This window comes from Dendrobium catenatum, unplaced genomic scaffold (genome assembly GCF_001605985.2).
Source record: "Dendrobium catenatum unplaced genomic scaffold, ASM160598v2 fragScaff_scaffold_772, whole genome shotgun sequence".
NCBI lineage: Eukaryota > Viridiplantae > Streptophyta > Magnoliopsida > Asparagales > Orchidaceae > Dendrobium > Dendrobium catenatum.
In genome coordinates this window covers 1,462,264-1,482,979 of record NW_021319234.1, presented here as the reverse complement: position 1 = coordinate 1,482,979, position 20,716 = coordinate 1,462,264, and the positions used below count along the sequence as shown (strand labels likewise).

At 37.0% G+C, this 20,716-nt stretch overlaps 2 protein-coding genes across 2 annotated transcripts; one reads left to right on the top strand and one right to left on the bottom strand.

Moving 5' to 3' along the window:
* Positions 1 to 5,013: 5,013 nt before the first annotated feature.
* LOC110101744 (pentatricopeptide repeat-containing protein At5g08510) lies at positions 5,014 to 8,525 on the bottom strand. Its single transcript, XM_020829782.2, has 2 exons — positions 7,539 to 8,525; positions 5,014 to 5,775 (listed from the first exon to the last, which is right to left on the bottom strand). The coding sequence occupies exons 1-2, from the start codon at positions 8,472 to 8,474 to the stop codon at positions 5,176 to 5,178; spliced, it is 1,536 nt and encodes a 511-aa protein (XP_020685441.1). The 5' UTR covers positions 8,475 to 8,525; the 3' UTR covers positions 5,014 to 5,175.
* Positions 8,526 to 10,616: 2,091 nt separating this feature from the next.
* On the top strand, positions 10,617 to 18,333 carry LOC110101745 (trihelix transcription factor GT-3b). Its single transcript, XM_020829783.2, has 2 exons — positions 10,617 to 11,024; positions 17,746 to 18,333. The coding sequence occupies exons 1-2, from the start codon at positions 10,674 to 10,676 to the stop codon at positions 18,328 to 18,330; spliced, it is 936 nt and encodes a 311-aa protein (XP_020685442.1). The 5' UTR covers positions 10,617 to 10,673; the 3' UTR covers positions 18,331 to 18,333.
* The last annotated feature ends 2,383 nt before the right edge of the window (positions 18,334 to 20,716 follow it).

Sequence of the window (20,716 nt, the reverse complement as noted above, 5' to 3'; positions counted from 1 at the left end):
AATTCGAAAAAATCCGAAAAAAAATTCCTAAAAATTCCGAAATAATTAAAAAAAAATTGAAATTTCTTGAGAACTCTAGAAACTTCCATTTCTCTTTACAAAAAAGTATAAATAGACCCTTAAGGCCTTTAGAAAATTTGCCCATTCTCTTCTTGTCCCTCTTGGTCTCTGACAGTTGAGGCTTTCCGCTAATTTTGAGTGGGAAATTTCTCATGCTCGAATTAGCGCCCCTCCTTTTGTGCAGAAGTTAGGGGATTTCTTCCCCCCTCAGGGCTTTCTAACAGTGGAGGCTTTCTGCTATTTTTGAGTGGGAAATTTTTCTTGCTCGACTTAGTGCCCCTCCTCTTATGCAGAAGTTAGGGGATTTCTTCCCCCCACCCCTCTGGCTTTCTGACAGTGGAGACTTTTCGCTATTTTTGAGTGGAAAATTTCCCCTGCTAGAATTAGCGCCCCTCCTCTTGTGCAGAAGTTAAGAGATTTCTTCCCCCCTCTGGCTTTCTAACAGTGGAGGCTTTCCGCTATTTTTGAGTGGAAAATTTTTCCTGCTCGACTTAGCGCCCCTCCTCTTGTGCAGGAGTTAGGGGATTTCTTCTCCCCCTATGGCTTTCTAACATTTGAGGCTTTCCGCTATTTTTTAGTGGGAAATTTTTTCTGCTCGACTTAGCACCCCTCCTCTTGTGTAGAAGTTAGGGGATTTCTTCTCCTCTTGTTCTTGCATTGGAGACATTCCACTGTCGTAGATAGGCGGTATTCCCTTATCAAGCTTCAGTGCCCCTCTCTTGTGTAGAAAAAGTCGCGATGGGAGGCTATCTTCTTAATAGACAACCCTTGATGGAAGAAGATCAATTGCTGCTTGTATGCGAGGGTGATTTGAGAAGATCTGGCGGTGATAGTGTCCTGAAGGAGAACCAGAAGTGATGAGTAGATGAGGCAAATTTCAACGCCATTTGAGCGAAAGTTTGTCGGCGATGGACGATCAAGTTAAAGCTCATTAGCAGGCAACGACCGAGTGTAGAGCCAAAGGAGAGAGTTCGAGTGTGCGTTGCAAGTAGCAGTCAAGCGAGAAGCCGATGATGACTTATACGAAGTAAAGGACCGACGACGAACATCAGGCAAAGAGCCGATTATTAGGGGTGTCAATTCGGGTCAGCGGGTCGGGTTCGGGTCGAACCCGGAACTGACCCGGCACTGTTCGGGTCAACCTGAACCCGACCCGTTTTTAAAAACGGGTCAGATTTCCAGTCCCGAACCTGACCCGATTCGGGTCCGGGTCAACCCGACCCGACACGAATGACCTGAATTTGAGCTAAAATTGCTAATTTTTGGGTCAAAATCAGGTCAATATTCGATTTTCGGGTCAAAATTGGGTAAAAAAGGGTCAATCTTGGGTTTTCGGGTCAAATATGAGTTTTCGTGTGACTTTCGGGTCAATTTCGGGTTGCTGGGTCAACCCGAACCCGACCCGATTTTTAGAACGAGTTAATTTGTTCAACCCGAACCCGACACGTTTCGGGTTCGGGTTGACCAAATCCCGAATTTTTTTGGGTCGTGTTTCGGGTCGTGTCAAAAATTGACACCCCTACCGATGATGACGGTGGATTTAATTTACCCAATGAGAATTTGTAGCTTAAACTTTCCTCATCTCAGCAGAGAACGGAAGATCAATAGAGTAAGAGCTATGATAGCTTATTGATGTTGAGGAAAATTATCTGGCTTGGGATAAGTAAGAAACTTTTGAAGTTTTAAACTCCTTAAAAATATTCTTCTGATGAGTGAGAATAATTTTATTAATTTTAATAAGATCTAAAACTGAATATATATAGTGTAATTTTAGTAGCAATAGATCTAGTGAGGATTGTGACTTTGGGCGATCAAGTCATTAATAAGAGTACGTGTTTTAGATATGTTGGATTTATTGTTCAGAGTGATGGTGAAATAGATGGAGATTTTATTAGTAGAATTCAAGTTGGATGGTTGAAGTGGAGGAATGCATCGGGCTTGTTGTGCGATAGAAAAGTACCTCTCAAACTTAAGGGTAAATTCTTTAAGATGGTGGTGAGACCTGCAATGCTTTATGGTGACAAATGTTGGTCATTATAAGAGAAGCATAATGCTAAGTTAAGTGTTGTAGAGATGAGGATGCTTAGGTGTATGAGTGGTTTTACCCTTAGAGATAGGATACAAAGCGAGCATATGCGTGAAAAAGTTGGAATAGCTCCAGTGGAAGATAAGATTAGAGAGAGTCGCCTTAGATGGTTTGGTCACATTAAATGGAGGCCTTCCAATGACCCGGTTAGGAAAGTTGAGGTATTAGATTTTACTTATGTTAAATAAAGTTAGAGGTAGACCTAAAAAGACTTGGTTAGAAAATATTAGAAATGATATTTCTTTATTAGATTTAAATGAGAATTTGACTTTTAGCATGACAATGACGAAAAAGGATTCATGTAGCCGACCCCACATAGTGGGAGTCTGGCTTGATGTTGTTGTTGTTGAATGAAATTCTACTTCTACATCTAGCTGATTTATGAAAGAATGAACTATTATCTTTCTGAATGTCTATTAACATTAGCTCTCTGATGTCAATAACTATCCCTTTATTTCATGTTATTAAAAATTTACTTCTTACCTTTCTGATAATCTTCTATATCCTGAAAACTGCAAAGGTCATTTTCTACTTTAGCCTCGATGATTTCAAGTTTATTAGAGAAAATAAACCTTTTTTTTTTTTTTGGAATTGAGAAATGTATTTTTTTTTTTTCATTTTTTGAGCCTTTTCCGAAGAAGTCTAAGCCTCATGACCAATCTTTTAATATCATTTCTTTCACATGAAAAACCAATCTACCAATTTGTATTAATCTCTTTAAAACCTTCCTTTAGAAATCATCCATCCTCAAATCGTAAAATATGAGATCTTGAGGGTGTATGATTAGATTTGAAAGTTTGGCCAAAAATAAGAAAAAGTTCCTCACAATAAGCAGAAAGAAGAAAATGATCTAGTTCTGCAAAATTTTCCTTGCTTCTCTTATTGAACCAAGTGAGTTTTCTCACACTTATAGGAATATCCAGAAGATTAAATATATTAATGAAAAGATGCATTAATTGTGGTAAGCATTTTATTGAAATTTTCACTCAAAAATTAAAGTGAAAAGAAATAAAAAAAAAATGTTATTGCATGATGATATATGTGATGAGGACATCAGATTTCGACACGTGTATCATCGCAGGAGACGCAGATCGACGGCTACAATCCAGAGCCTCTACTTCTGATTTATTTGCATTTTTATTTTATGCTTGTATTTCTTGTTTCCTAGTTTGCCTCTGTGGGCATTGAGTCGCTTATGTAGCTCGGAACGGCATTTATGTTATTTCTTTTTTATTTCATTTTGGCCTACTTATATGAGGCCTCTGCATTCCTGAAATTAATGACAATCATATTACAATAATCAACCGTCAGGTTGAAATTCAGTTACGAGTGGAGATTGAAAATCTTTTGATGTTTACTGATCGGGCGAAAATTCAATTTCAATTTACCATCTGGCGTAAGTCCGACATCAATCGACAGTCGGGCAGAAGTTACGCATCAATCGAGTGTTAGGTGGAAGTCCGACGACAGTCGAGCAGTAGTCTGGTGACAAGAGAACTTCCATTTTTTTCTTCCTTCTCTTCTTACTTGGATCCCCTCTCATCAGAAATGAGAGGTCTATTTATAGTTTTTTGACAATGTCGTGACAAATAAATAGAAGGAAGATTATGGATACATTGAGTGGTTTGAATGGACAGCCGGTGTTAATTCCCTTAATCATGAATCGTTTACTGGACATTTGAATGTTTTAATGATATCATAATTTGACAATCTTGGGCTCATTAGATTCGTCTGGTCAAGCCGCTATATTCAACTATAAGCATGTCACGTTTGGAAATTCTTTGGTAATCCAAATTATGAATTGAACATTCCAAATACGCTTCGGGTCTTTGATTTGGACCTATTTGAGCTCTGATTGGGTAGAATTTGGTGTCATTGGATTCATATTTTTGAGAAGTTCAGTTCAACCGTAAGTTTGCTAAAATAGGAGTTCATATGGTCTTTGATTTAATTTTTGAAATTTTCAACTTGATTTTGTGTTGAGATTCGTGCTCGATTAAGATAATTTTTTGATTATATATATTGAAGTTATTCCTCCTGAACTGCGAATATATAGATATGAGAAGGGCATTTTAATCCAAAAAAAATTCCAAACATTTTTTTTCAAGAAAATATCAACAAACATATTTGACTAATTTCATGTCTTATGAGACATAAAATTTCAAATTTTCAAAAGTTAATTAGGTAATAATAATTTTTTAAAATGATAATAATCATATCTCAAAATCTTATTTTGTTATTTGAAAATATTTTGGATAGATTTTATTAGTTTCACTTCATCTTTAGAGATCAGTATTTGTTGGCCGCAGCAGAACCGGTAGAGATAGAATGCCTATGTATTACATCGGTGACGGTGATGGATTAACAGTCACAGCAAATTTATCCTGGTTTCGACTCTCTGAACCACTAATCAAAGCAGTGAAGGAAGTGGTGGTTCAGGTCTTGTTTGGGACAGCTTTTTTATTGTTTCTTAAAGCTGCTTTCTACTAAAAAATTAAAAATTTTATACTAAAAATGCTGTTTTAAGAAATAATAAAAAAGCCATGCCAAACGAATCCTCAAATTATCTGATCAAAGTGCTTTAGTTCCTTGTGCCTCTCCTGATCATCAGCTTTGCTTATGTTGTTCGGAAAATATTTAGTTGGAGCAGTTTGGTAGAGCTTTATATGGGGGTTGTCATGCTATTCCGATCTTATTTGGTCAGCAATTTGGCCAAACTGAGAAAATTCATGAATCAATCGGACCGTCTTAAAAAGCTTTGAGATTTGTGTGTACTAAGATTAGTGATCTCAAAGATAAAATTTTCTATGATGCCAACATACTCAGGCTTCATTTGAGACGGCTTTTTTACACTTCTTAAGACATATTTTAGTAATTTTTGTACTACAAAGCTGTCTTAAGAAGCAGTAAGAAAGCCGTCCCAAACAAAGCCGAAATTATTAATCATATTATTGACAAGCACAATTAATTGAATACAAATTCCAACCTCTTCTAGCACCCTGTCCATTAGTTTCTAATTGAGACCATAATCAATAGAAATCACTTTGTATATTAGTACCTGAATCTGCACCAATTAATCCCATAATGATATAAATTTCATCTAGCAATGTATATATTTCCTTAGATTTTGGGTGTGATTGATCTTCTACTAAGAACTTGTACATATTTCCAGCCAATTCAATCAGACTATAGGCTGCCTCCTTCTTCTTCTCTCTCCCTTTCATTAGCTTCCAAACTGTAGCAACACAGTCCCAGCACCCCACAGACGCATAAATATTGGCAAGAATAACATAGTTACCTGGATTCCAGGGCTCCAGCTTGAAAAGGAACTCTGCAGCTATTTCTGCGAGCTCTGCGTTTCTATGGAAACTGCAAGCTCCAAGCAGAGCTCCCCATATAGCAGCATCTGGTTCCATTGGCATTCTTTTTATGAGGTCATAGGCTTCATTTAGATATCCTGCACGTCCTAGAAGATCAACCAAGCAGCCATAGTGTTGGATCTTTGGGGAGATGAGAAGTTCTTTCTCCATATGCTGAAAGAGTCGCTTCCCTTCTTCCACTAATCCTCCATGAGTGCAAGCCATGAGAACACCAGTAAATGTTATGTCTACAGGTCTGATACCCTTTTTCTGTCATTAAGGCAATGTTTAAACAATTTAGCATAAGTACAGGCAAAAGATACATGTTTAAAACTAATCTTAATATCATAACTATCCGAAGAAGAAATAATTATTTCGACTTCATTGTTTATTAAGGGTGGGGTGGACTGTATCACATAAAAATTTGGTCTTTATGTTTCTTGTTGAATAGTGAATGCGGCACTTAGGGTGAATTTAGACTTTTTATATGAAGTAGGACATAACTTAGGCTTCGTTTGGGACGGCTTTTTTACTTCTTCTTAAAGCAGCTTTTAGTGCAAAAATTAAAATTTTTATACCATAAAACTGTTTTAAGAAACAATAAGAAAGTTATCCCAAACGAAGCCTTAATCACATAAAAGGCAAAACTCCTCTAAAATTTTTGAAAGGGATGACCTCAATAACAGCTGACACAACATCGGTCACAAGTTGGCATTGGCTTCTCAAATAATTTTTATGAGTCAATGAAATTTTGTTTCACAAACGTTTTAAGCTCCAACTCTGCATGCATCAATTTCTACTATTTTCTTAATACGTAATCATAAATAAAGAGAAGCAAATGGGTGGGTTGAGTCTCACCTAATTAGACACTAAATGGGGTGGACCGTATCCTTAAAAGAGTGCAAATAGCATTTCATTAAAAAGCAGAAAAAAAAGTACAAATAATGCACCTAAAGATGATGCAATCCTAAATGCATATCTTCTCTTAACAAATACATCAGAGAGGAAGGTAACAATGTTCTATCATCTTTATTCCAAAGAAAATTACAATTAAGAGCAAATTTAGCACGTGCCCCCATGTTGAATCCACCCATGATGACACCAATGATATGCTATATTTTGTGGTATAAATTAAAGCTCTTGTTTGTAAAAGAATACTTAATGCATGCCCATTTAATATTAGCTCTATAACAATTTCTAAAATTTATGAATTCAAGTTCAAAGATTGAAATTTCGCTTGGAACATATTTTAAACTCTTTAGATTGTGAAAAACCTGCAAGCAAAGGTTAGCTACAGAGCGAAGAGGAAGCAGAGAGGCTCAAGAAAGCTTTTCGTCTTTCTTAAAATTTCAGCTGAGCTACAGTGTTTCTCTTATAGAGAAGATGATGAGCAGAATATTCTTTCCGTTAGGATCTCGGCGGCCTGCCACCAGTCAGGGGAAGTGGAGCTGCTGCGGTCAGAGGGCAGGCATCGTGGTCACGTGATATTGGTTGCTTACATAGATAACAGGCCGTGTTAAAGCAACTAGGAGTTCATTTAGGATGGCTGCAACTATCTATAAGACTAAGTGTGAAGCTACTGTCAAAAAAAAATGAGTTTTAAAAATTGTTGTTGTTATTATAAATTTTTTCTTTCGAAAAAAAGATTGAATGAACTTTTTATAATTGTCACATTATAGCATTTTTTTATTATGAGAAGCTCTTTTTCATCAAAAACTTTTGTAAAACAACAAATAAGTTGTAGCCAAATAAACTATGCTATATCCTGCAAAGAAAATCTATAAAACTATCCCAAATGCATAATTAAGTCCATAACAAATTGTTTCAAGGGAAATAGCACAATTGTAGAAGTAACCCAAAGTGACCATCCGCTCATAAATTTAGAATAATTACCAATCTTATGGAACCCATTACCATTAATTGGTTGAATCCATTAGTAGGGATATTCAACTCTTAATGATCACAAGTCACACCATTGAAGGTTATTCATCAACCGAAGCAAGTACTGTAGGTTGCAAATAAAGCAAACATACCTTCATCTCATGGAAGAGTTGAAGACTATCTTTCCACCTCCCATGTACAGCTAAACCCATAATCATCGAATTCCAGGAGCAAATATTCCTCTGCTCCCCAACTTCTCGGAAAACCGCCATTGCTTTATCAATATTACCACATTTAGCATACATCTCCACCAATGCGCTTCCCACAAACACATTGCTTAAAAGATTATTCTCCCTCACAAAAGCTTCAATCTTCTCACCCAAATACATGGCTCCAACATGAGCACAAGCTGGGAGAATACTGGTCAAGGTCACCTCGTTCGGCCTCACCTCACCCATTTCCCACATCCTTAGAAACATTTCAATGGACTCCTCATACATCTCATTCTGGGAATATCCAGAAATCATCGAGGTCCACGAGATCACATTCCTCGCAGGCATGTCCTCAAACAGCTTCCTTGCACTATTAACATCGCCACTCTTTGCGTACCCGGTGATCATGGAGTTCCAGGTTGCGATATCTCGGTGGGACATTTCATCGAACAGCTTACGTGCGGAAGGGAGATGACTGGTCTTGGAATACATATGAAGAAGAGAAGTGAAAACAAAGGCGTCTGGTAAAAAACCGAACTTGAAGATAAGAGCATGGAGTGCACGGCCGTGGAAAGGACTGGAGGAGGTGGTGCAGGCCGAGACCGCAAAGGTGAAGGAATGGAGGTTTGGTCTACAACAGCGTTGGCGGCACATTGAGGAGAAGAGGGTGATGCAATGGTGGAAGTTAACGTCGGAGGCGGAGTAGGCGCGGAGGAGCTTGTTGCAGAGGAAGGTGGAGGGAGGGAAGGTGAGGGCATCAAGGAGGCGACGGGCGTAGGAGAAATCGGGGATGCGGAGGATTAGGTCGAGAAGGAGGCTTGTCTGGTCGGCGCCGCGGTGGAGGGCGTGTGCTTGGATTTGCTTTATTTGGTTCATGGATGCAGCTCCATGAGCTTGCCAACGGCTCCTTTCCCTCCCATCTTTCTTTTGAATAGGGTAATACCGGCTACAATATTTATTAGGGATATTTACATATATAAGTATATAACAATTAAAATAATTCTATCTATATATTTATTTAACTCTAAAATTTATTTTTTACTCATATAACACTAAATTTTTTAAATAACATGAGAAATAATACTCTACTCGCCCTCTCTATTATAATCCCATCGCTAAACTCCTCATATTTGGCGGTCTCATCAGCCTTCGCCGATGAGAACTTCGTTCACATATTGTTGGTCCTATGATTACTCTTTTCAGCAATATCACATTGTGATTTAAGACAACGGAAAGTTTTATAAAGTTTGTTGTATGTTGCTAAGAAGAAAGTAACTTAATTATTTTTATTTTAAAAAATAATTTCGCAGCATAATTTATTTAAATATAATAAAAAAATAGTAATCAAACGAAATTGTCATTCTGATTTGAAAAACAAAGTAACTAAAAAGTTGTGCCAAACACACCTAAAAAGTTGTGTCAATCATCAATCATTAGTTTCATTATTTATGACTTCATTGCATTTATAAATTTTGATTTATTAGTTTCTAATAATATCAAATTAAACAAAGCTCTAAATATCCCTAATTCAAAAAAGATTTGAGTCCGATCCAAGCCAAATTTTTTATTCAAATCAAATTCAATTACAGCAAACTTATGCTTTGTTTGGGACAACTTTATTTCTGCTTCTTACTTATGCAAGATGAGATAGGCTTTGTTAGGGACGACTTTCTTCATGCTTCTTAAAGATGTTGTTTTAGTAAAAAAATAAAATTTATGTACTAAAAAGCCGCTTTATGAAGCAATAAAAAAGACATCCCAAATGAAGCTATAATTTCTTTCAAAAAGAACTTTCAAACATATTTCATAAAAAAAAAATAATTAGCATATAAAGTCAAATTTCCTAATACTTTCTTCTTTTTATCTCCGAAGTCAAATCAAGCATGGAAAGTCAATAAAAGAAGAAAAAAACATAAGAAAAAAAATCTCCAATCAATCTTATTATTTCAATAAATAATATGCACTGATCTTAACAAATAAAAAAAATGAGAATTTAAAGAACAATTAAGCCAAGCTATTGAATAAGGCCTGACTTAGCACTGATAAATCTATCAATCACAATACACAAAAACAACACTAATCCCAACTTGAGATTGTCTCTCAAGGAACCAATAAGCCATGAAAATGACTGAAATTTGCAGAAAGCTTCCATGAATATGATAGCAAGAAGAAGAAGAATGGAAGCGAAGAGAAGACAAACTAAGAGAACTGAAATGATGAGAAGTAATATGAAGGCAATAAGGGAGCCATGGAGAAGGGAAAGAAAGAGAAGATCTAAATTTGGAACCATTTGTTTCAGAGCTAAATTGAAGAGAAAGAATTGTTGGTAGGAGATATTGGAGAGGAGGAATGGAGTGGCTTACACTCATTCCATGCAAATGGAATTTCTTCTTGAAGAAAATATTGCTTTAGTTTTTGAGTCATAATTAAGTTGGTTGATTTTGTGATAGTTTTGGAGGTTATGAATGTAAATAATGAAATATTTTTGAGTAATGTGAATATGTGATAGTAAGATACTAAGATTGTGTGCACATATTATTCGAATTTTGAATTATAAATATTGATTGAATTTTTCTTTGATAATATGATGGAATCTTTGTTAAGTACATTTTATAAAAAAATATGATTAATATTTAGCAAAGTGCTTTCTTTCTTTATTTTGTTTTACATTTTGGTCAATTATTTGACTACAACATGATTTCACACCCAAAAATCGGACGGCACGCAGCAAAAAGAAATTGATTTCGTGAACGACCGTTTTAACGGCGGCGATTAAATCGTGTAAGTCGGCGCCACGCGGCTCTTTTATTCACACTAGTTTCTATGCGGCCGACCGTACCAGAACCCCTTTACTTGCGGGTCTGTCGCTCTTCCCCGCTACCGCGGTAAGTATTAGAAGGACAAGTGGCATTTTTGTGATTTAATGAAAGTATAGCAGCAATTGTGGACTCCGGCGGAGCTATAAAAGAGATCCTGTCTTCGATGTCTGAATCGAATTCCCAATTAGATTTACATTTTTTTCGTTTGCTGGAGAAGACATCGGAAGGGGTGACGGTGGGGTTAGGGTTGGAACGGATGATGATGGGCGGTGGAGGGGAGGGAGATGCCCTCGGGGGGAGGATGGGGATGGTGTCGACTTTTCATCTGCAGATGATGCCGGCGGCGGGGGAGCTTGTTGGGACGAGCGGCGGTGGTGGGTTGGGTGGTGGAGGACAGAGGGGTAAGGAAGAGAAGGTGCCGCAGTGGGGTCAGCAGGAGACTAGGGAGTTGATAGCAATTAGAGCTGATCTGGAGAGGGACTTCACGGTGTCGCGTCGGAACAAGACGGTGTGGGAGGCTGTGGCGTTGCGGATGAGGGAGAAAGGTTATCGCCGGACGTCCGAACAGTGCAAGTGCAAGTGGAAGAACCTTGTCAATCGATACAAAGTAAGATGTCTCTTTTTTCTCTTGTTCTAATCACAATTTTTTTTTTCCATTTTTTGTTAAAAATTGGCTGCGATGATTTGATTTTAGTTTGAGTTGAGTTGCTCTGAGTTTTTTCTTGCTTCTTTGTATTTCTGTATATGAATTTACTGGGATTGGATATATGCTTGTTTGGATGTTGGCCGGGAAAGTTGTTTAGGCTTGGAAAAGGCTGATAGAACTATAAGAGAATGGTTAGCGGTGTTCTATGCCCATATTTGCCTGGGTTTGGTTGATCAAGTTAGCGTGTTGAGGCCCCAGACTATGGCGCACAAATTGTTGAACTTTAAACTGGAGTCCTATAGGTTTAACGTGGATCTAGATAAAACCTGCTTAATTTAGAAGTCATCCAAAGCTTTCTGAACGCCTATCCTATTCATAGTGCCCAGTGAATAAAGTCAGCTGACAAACTCAGAAGTTTAGCTAAAACAAACTTGGTAGGCAATCATTTACAATGGAAATTGTCTGCCTGTTAGAGAAACTTATTTTCCTCTAGGCTTAACTTGACAAGTTTCCACTATAGGGGAATCAACCTCACGTTTGCTACATAATGGGCTTCATCAAGGTGCTTGGCTCTCTTAATGATTGTATTTTCTTCTATAGTGCCAACTTTGATCCTCACCAATAAATAGAGGATCAAGTATTGGACGCATATATCTTAAAATACATGCTTTTTAGACAAATATGGACAGTTTTCTTTCTCTCACGATCTCTTTTGTCGAAGTTGAGTTGCCTTTTTTTTATTAAAAGGTTCAATCAAACACCTCCCAATTTTGATTTATCACATGCTTAAATTTGAATCGACGCACTCTTCTTGTTTCACCTCTCTTGATTTTGTGATAGGAAACACTTTTAGATCTCAAGTATTTCCTATCAATCTTCGGAAAACAATGAGAATTCTTCACAAAAATCCGCACAAAATCACAAAAAACAATAGATAATTTGTATTTTTTATGAAAGGGAAACGGAAAATAGCAAGATACAATTGATCATCTATTCGAGAGGAGGATCGATCTCTCACAAATCTCTAGATGCGCTAGAGTCCAAAGAAAACCTAAATCTAAGAGATCTCAAATTTCAGCCAAATTCAATATGCCATAACCCTAGGAAAACAAAGTATTTAATACATACAAATCAAAAGGAAATATCTAAAGTCCCTACATTCAATTTCCCTTCTAAACCTCCTCTAAATTCCTTCCTAGAACGGCTCCCGTGGACTTGCGGCTCACGTGGCATCCGCAGAGGCAGAAAAGCTCCGTTGTTTCTCCCGTAATCCGGTCTTGCCTGGATCGGCTGGACCAGTCTAACAATACTCCCCTCCTAAAGATGGATCAGTCTAACAATACTCCCCTCTCAAAGATCCACAAGGTGGAAAGACGACACTCTCATTCCTTTTTCATCACAAACGGTAAGAACATGAATAGTTTGGTCCTTACACCTATGCCCTGGCGTATACCTCTCGTCACATATCAAACAAAGCCACTTCACCCTCTTCTTCTGTAATTCTGTCTTTGCAAGCTTCTTGAAGTTGTTCCCAGTTCTTCTTCCTGCAGTATTTTCCTTCGAAGTCCCTCGAAGAGTATCCGATGTTGGCTCCTTAGATTTCAATAAGGTGGTGGTCATCCTGTACGAGCCTCCTCAGCCGCCGCCTCCCGTCTCTCCCTCCAGGTGCCTCTGTTCTTCTACCAATTGAGCTAGCTCCATAGTCTCTCCCAAGTCACGATGTCTTATTACTCTAACCGCTGTTCAGATCTCTGGTGTCAATCCCTTCATGAAGTTTCCCTCTAGCACTGTCTCAGAAAGACAGTCCAATCGGCTAGCAAGGTACTCGAATTTCTCATGGTACTCCATCACTGAACCCTCTTGTGTCAAGGCAAAAAACTGCTCGTAGAAGTCTCATCCCCTGCTAGTTTGGAAACGTTCTACCAAACAATCCTTGAACTCTCTCCAACTCTGTATGGGTCGTCGCATGTCCCTCAATTGATACCAAAACAAAGCCTTCCCTTCTAAACATAGGCCCGCCGCCGCCAGTCTCTCCTCCTCTATCATCCCATTGACGACGAAATATCTTTCTACCTTGTAGATCCACCCGTGCATATCCTCCCCCTCAAAGATTGACATCTTTAGTTTTCTCACCCTCGGGTCACACCCATTTCCCCTAAATCCTTCATAACCTCCCATTCCTCGAAGTAGAGTTGCTCCCCAATTGTCACGATCTTCTCTCCGGCGATCATATCCAAACCATTCATCAAAATCCTTTCTTCTTCTTTCAAAATCAGCTCCTTACAAATTCAACACTCCTTGCGTAGCCAATGCTCATCTCCTCTCTAGAAAGTGGTTCTAGAGGAGGCATCCCGTCTTCTCCCTCCAGGATCTCCACTTCTGACTTTTCCCTTCCCCTAGACGTGTTAGGGTTCCCATCTCTTCCATGGCCGTCGGTAGTTTCCTTTGCTTCCGATGTCACCGATTTGATTTTGGCTTCAAGCAATTTCTTCAACATGTCTTCCATCTCGACAAACTTTTCCTCCATCTTTTCATTGATGGATGCAATATGACTTTGAAAATCAGCAATTTTTTCCTCAAAATATGCTTTGAGTTGCCCAAGTTCTCCCTTCAAAACTTTCACTTTCCTTCCGACCATTGGTTCCCCTTCGATCGACGTGCTCTGATAATTTGATAGGAAAAACTTGTAGATCTTAAGTATTTCCTATCAATCTACGGAGAACAACTAGAATTCTCCACAAAAATTCGCACAAAATCACAAAAAAGTAGATAATTGGTATTTTTTTGATGAAAGGGAAACGAAAATTAGCAAGATGCAATTGATCCTCTATTCGAGAGGAGGATCGATCTCTCCCGAATCTCTAGACGCCGGCCCAAAGAAAACCTAAATCTAAGAGATCTCAAATTTCAGCCAAATTCAAGATGCCCTAACTCTAGGAAAACAAAGTATTTAATGCATACAAATCAAAAGGAAATCTCTAAACAGTCCATACATTCAATTTCCCTCCTAAACTTCCTCAAAATTCCTTCCTAAAATGGTTCCCGTAGACTTGCGGCTCGCGCAGCATCCGCAATAGTTGGAAACGCTCTGCTATTTAGCCCGTAAGCCGGTCCCGCCTGGACCGGTCTAACAATTTGCTCTAGTCTCAATTAGGCGTGGGCAGATTTCTTCAAATAGCTTTGGATCTAGCATCATTTCAAGTGTTGTGTGCATGGAACATATAGAACACCAGCAAATATGATGTGAGCCATCGTAGTATGCGTGAGTTATCCTTATAGAGTGAGAAATACAATGATTTTGTAATCTCCAAACAACTTGATCGAATTTAGGATTGTTTGACTTGCATGATTCATAATGTTATCGAATTGATTCATTCAATTTTCACCTCCATGACACTGTTAAACATTTACTAATGTCGTCTAGGTGATGTCGATGCACTCTGCAACATGACATTTTTGTCATCTTTAGATGACGAAATTAGGAGTGTGTTGTCAAGGTTCCTGATTGCCTAGTTGTCAAGTGAATGGAGTAGGTGCTCAACCAATTAATGATTTTTCTTTGGATATTTTTGTGGTTGTACTCAATTCTCACAAGGTGAAATCATACCCCATTGATCATGTTGCTCAGTTTGAGTCAACAATCTCACTTCGCTCTGTTAATGATGTGATTAAGTGTCATTTCCTCTTAACCACTTTCAATGAGGCATCACGGGGATTGTTTTCATGCTTACCTCCTAAGAGTATCACATCTTTTGTGAACTTCAAATGATAGTATATTACTCAATTTTGTTGAACATGAGACGAGGGCTAAATGAGTCGCTTAGGCGGTTCATGACTTATTCCAAAATGAGATGTTAGAGATTCAATATCTTTAACCCATTGTTGCTTGGTTCACATTGACTTGGGCTTTTGAGAAGGCCCTTTCTGAGACGCACTTGGAATGAAGCCATCACAACTGTTGATTATTTACTGGAATTTGCTAAGAATCACATTAATAATAAAGAATATCATCATGTTCTATGTGTGAGACTTTTGATTTAAAATCTTCCAAGATGCGATGTATACATCCTTGTAAATCACGCTATAATTCGCACCAGCATCTCGACATGTCTAACATGAAGCTGCCAGCATGAGAGAAATGGAAATGTCACTTTACGAGACCCCTTAAGAGGGAAAGCGTGCCACTTTAATGGGCTTGATAGAGTTATACTTCTTTTTGATTGTCACTAACGAAAATTTTCCCCAACTCATTATAAGGAATATGCGCCTGCTATCAATGTGTTTAATATTATCAACATAATATCCTATCAGTTGTTGTATTTTTCACAAAGATAAGGGTTATGGCACACATATATTTGTTTGACACCTAAAGGATCTAGTTGAAGAGCCAATTTGTGCTGAGAAGACAAAATAATTTGTCCTTGTTGATTTTGGTTAATTGTCCAACAAGGCACTAGTAGTTTAGGACAGCCAACTATCCTAGTTCAAGGAATGCATATTGCAGGAGTTTTAATGATTATTGACGGCATTAGAATCGAGGCGTTAAAACAACCAAGTCGTAAAGGAGTTTGGTCAAGAGAGGTTTTCTCTGCTACTTGTTCTTGTGCTTTTGAGGTTCCAAACACGTTTTTAGTTGTTGATCAACTATCAACAAACCTTTGGGAACACATACAGTGATGCCATCGTAGTCATTGTATTGATTGCCATCTATTAAATTGACAACATTTTGATTGACAAATAAACATTATCTTTAAATGTGTTTTCGATTAAATATACATTGATCCATCCTTATTAGTTGTCTCCCATTGTTAGACTCCTCTAAGACTTCTCTAGGGTACGATGAGAACCAGTAGGAATGATTGCTCTGTCGATCACTTGGGGGGATTATAGAAAATAATTCATTGCTAGGTTAGACTTCATGATATGCTACAATGCAATGTTCAATCAGTCTCTTCTTAAAATGTTATGAGTGATCTTCTTGGCCAATCGCATCATTGTGAATTTTTCTGTACAATGATGCATTTTCATTGTCTAGGGAGGTTTAGTGCACTACTGAGCATATTATTTGAAGACGATGGGGTCTGTTCATGAAGTTTTTAATTCGAAAATTGAACAAGTAGTTGCCCTCGAAACCATAGAGGAAGTTGAAGAAGAAGTCACCATCTCTATTAACTATCCAAGTTGTTCTATCCATGTTAAGGTTAAATTCGATGCTGAGTATCAATCTACTCTTGTCGATCGCTTGGAATAGAGTTTTGACATCTTCAAATAGTTAGCTATTGGCATGCTTGTTGTTAACATCAACATTCACATAAATTAAATATTGAATGAACAGCTCACCCAATCAAACACCACGGAAGCCAAGTTGCCACTAGTCTGGCAGAGCCTATTAATGCTGAGGTGCATAAGCTATTGGAAGCCGAGTGTCTATTTGAAGTCTAATACTAATATTGGATCTCTAATATTGCTATGGGGCATATGTCAAATGTAAAATGAAGAATGCATTTTGATTTCACCAATCTTAATCATAGTTGTTTGAAAGACATCTGCTTGCTTATTTGAATTGATGCTTTGTTTAACTCTGATTATTTTTTATGAGCTTTTTAGATACATCTTAAGCTTCGTTTGAGAAAGCTTTTTAACTGCTTCTTAAAGCAACTTTATAGTATAAAATTTTAATTTTTTTACTAAGAACCTGCTTTAAGAAGCAATACGAAAGCCGTCCCAAACGAAGCCTTAGGCTATCATCAGATAAAGATGTTTTCTGTTGACTACATGAAGACAACCTTTATCATGGATGATTACCCATACTGCTACAACATCATGCTGCTCATGTTTAAGAATGTTATGATGACCTACTAGCGAATGATGGATGATGTCTTCAAAGAACAAAAGGTTGAAACATTGAAGTGTATGTAGACTACTTGCTTGTAAAAAAATAAAACTCGTATATGATGGCTTAAGGAGATGCTTGACACTCTCTAAAACACATACTGTGGCTTAATCCTTCCAAGTGCTTCTTCAGTAGGTTTTGGACTTCTTCCTTATGCCTCAAGATTTTTACATGAATCTTGATAAAATAAAGATGATATTGTTATTGCATTTTCTCTGCATAGTTGTTCATTTTTAAACAACCTAACTTGGTTCTTCACTATTTTATGTGAATAAGAGGTGCTAATTCCATGCTATTTTGCATCTTTGATTGACTTCATCAAAATTATTGAGGTGCTGTTTGGTTGCAAGATTTATCTAGGATTTAGGGTCAATCTTGCTGAACAGTTTTTTTGAGTCATGCAAGTCCTACTATCATCTTAATCCCATTTTCCTCCTGTTTTGGACTAAATACCAAATTTTAGTAAAGCATGATTTTTTAGAGGGAAATATGATTCAAGAGTTCCACACACTTCTTTTTATTATACAAGTTCTTCTTCCCCATTTAATTCCTAAATCTTAAAAATATTTGCCAAATATTTATTAAGATTTAATCAAAATTTTAATCTATCATGTCAAATAATATTTATGATTTTTCATCTCCATGATTCACTAAATCTGAATTTTCATGATGATATCTCAGCAATGACATGGATAACTTAAATGTTTATTGGTTCCCCTTCCCAGCTGGGACGTTAAAATAACCAAAAATTCATAACCGAATGCTTTTATATACTTCAATATTCTCTAGGGTAAAGAGACAGCCGATGCTGAAAGTGGAAGGCAATGCCCCTTCTTTGAAGAACTGCATGCTTTGTTCACAGAACGTGCCAGAAACATGCAGCGCCTCCTTCTCGAATCTGAATCCGGCGCCCTTCACTCAAAGAAGAAATTGAAGAGGCTTAGCGCTGATAGATCATCCGACGAGTTCTCAGATGACGATGAGGAAGACGAAGAAGACAGCGAGGAAGAGAAACTGACACGAAGCAAGAAGAAGAAGGCCGAGAGAACCACTCTGCAACAGCAAACCCGAACCGCGCCCGACAAATCTAGACCAGCTAATAGCATTCATGACCTACTCCATGAATTCCTGCAGCAGCAGCAACAATTAGAGGCCCATTGGTGGGAGATTATGGATAGAAGAGCTCAGGAACGGCAGAGGTTTGATCAGGAATGGAGGAATACCATGGAGAAGCTGGAGAGGGAGAGGTTGATGCTTGAACAGACTTGGAGGGACAGGGAAGAACAAAGGAGAATGAGGGAAGAGAGCAGGGCTGAGAAGAGAGATGCTTTGCTTACCACACTTTTGAATAAGCTCATACAGGATGACTTATAAAAGGAAAAAAAAAAAAAAAAGTTTGTATTAGGTCTTAAAAGCCCTCTGATCTCAGAGAGCTATTCAATTATGTTCAGACACCTGACAGAGAGATTTATCCGAATTTTTCTCTGTCTACAGTACCTGCGCTTTCATTGTAGACAGAGAAAAATCCGGATGATTCTCTCTGTCTGATGTCCGGACCTAATAATTTGCCGTTCAGTGAAGCCTCCCTTCAGCCTAAGATCTCTCACAGAATTCAGTTTTGCATGCGTCAACAGGTATAGTTTTCCATGCTGTACATAATGTTTTTTTTATTATTTCTGGGCAACGCAAAATTATAAATTCGCTTACATTGTTGTTGTTTCAGGTTTTTCCTTTTATAATTTTTTTGTTTTTCTATGGGAAACTGCTGAAGATCTGACGACTGATAACTGGAGATTTCAAGTTCCTGGAAATATTCAAGTTGGTACCTTCTTACTTTTACATAAATTCTCTTTTGATGTGCTTTGTAGTTTGTTCTGTTCATTGTATTGATTTTATGATAAAAAATAATTTTTTTTTTTACTTGTAAGAAAAAAAAACTCTGTTATGTAAACTTTTCAGGAAAAAAAAAAAGATGGATACTGTGTTTATCAGATTTTTGTCAGATCTACATCTGAATGTATTTCAATTTACATTTCTTGTTGTTTGATTTTATGTTATGAAAAGGTTTAGGTAATTGTTTGAATTTAAAGTAGAGAAGGCATATTTATGCACAAAAGGGAATATAGTGGAATATATTTGAAATATTTTGAATTATTTGGATAAGCCTAAAATAAATATAAATAACTTTTTAGTTGACCTGAATGCAATGTAAAATTTAATAATGATGGTGATCAGTGACTAATAGCGGTGGCCAACAGTCGGTGCATGCGGACAACTGAGATTTAGGCTTCGTTTGGGACGGCTTTTTTATTGTTTTCTAAAACGGAGTTTTAGTACAAATTTTTTTATTTTTGTACTAAAACTCTGTTTTAGAAAGTAATAAAAAAGTCGTCCCAAACGAAGCCTTAAAAACTAGTCATTAAATTTAAATATTTTAAAATTTAAAATCTAGATATTTTCAAAATTCATGAATTTGAAAAGCCTTACACCCATTCAACTTCAAAAAAATAAAACCCTAATTATTAACACACAAATACCTCAAGTGTATAAGTTTTTAATGTACTTTGATATTAATATATAATTCTTCTCCTATTTTACTATTAAAATAGGAGAAAAATTATAGATTAATATTCATTGCTACGTTCGTAGAGGGGGCGTTTGGCGGAATAATTAATCTCTCAGCGAGTTTAATGGCAACCAAAATCATTGGTGCTGGATTAAGCACTTATTTTCTTTCCACTTAAGGAGTCTAACGCTTGAAAGGGGAATTGAAAGTGAGTTGGGGGTTTTCAACCACGCTTGCCCACCAATTCAGCTAAGCTTGGTGGGGTACAATAATATAACTTAGATAGTATAAAATTAAGCTAAGTTCCATTTTTTATTTAGGGGAGACTATATATATATACTTTTTCCCACTGCAATTGTATTATTTTTCAGTCATAAATATTATTTAATAACATTATTGGTTGAATATCTGCCTATTTAGAAAAAGAAAAATTAATTCAATCATAGAGGTTAATTTTTTTTTTATGAAAATTAATGAGCTTCATGTCAGTCCAAATTGATCAATAATATGACCCTTATAATTCAATATTATTATGATTTTTTTTAATATCATATAATAAAATTAGTCCTGTTGGAGATCGGGTAGAATTTTTTAAAACTCGGGGCAGAATTTTTTAAATATAATCAATTTTTTTTAATATTATAATTTTTAACTACACAGCTCACCTTGGCCTGTTGGTTGAGAACCTATACTTCCAACTAAGAGGTATTGGGTTCGAGTCTTTGTGTATGCGTTGTGTGTGTGAGTTTGTGTGTGTGAGTTTGCCTTAAATGGCGTAAATGTCCAAAAAAAATAAAATAAAATAAAATAAAATAAAAACTCGGGGCTTTGTATGCAAATCATCTCAAAATAAAAATAGGCCCATGTGGAGACGGCCCAAACTTCCAGCCCGCTTTTTCACCTGGTACGTGTGTTTTCCACGCGGGAGTCTGCTCACCGGTTCCCCCTTCCTGCATTGCTGGCATAGGGGGGTGACGATAAGCGGAACAATTTGTGTGTAACATATTTACATAAATTGAAAGAAAATAGAAATTTTCATTAAAAAAAACAAGTTAAATATTCGTGACTCAATTTTCTACATAAATTTTGATACATTTTTTTATTATATTTAAATTCTCTAAACTACGGGAGTAATAACATATTTATAAAAAATTATAAAAATAATTAAATATGAATATATAAGCAAAATAATTA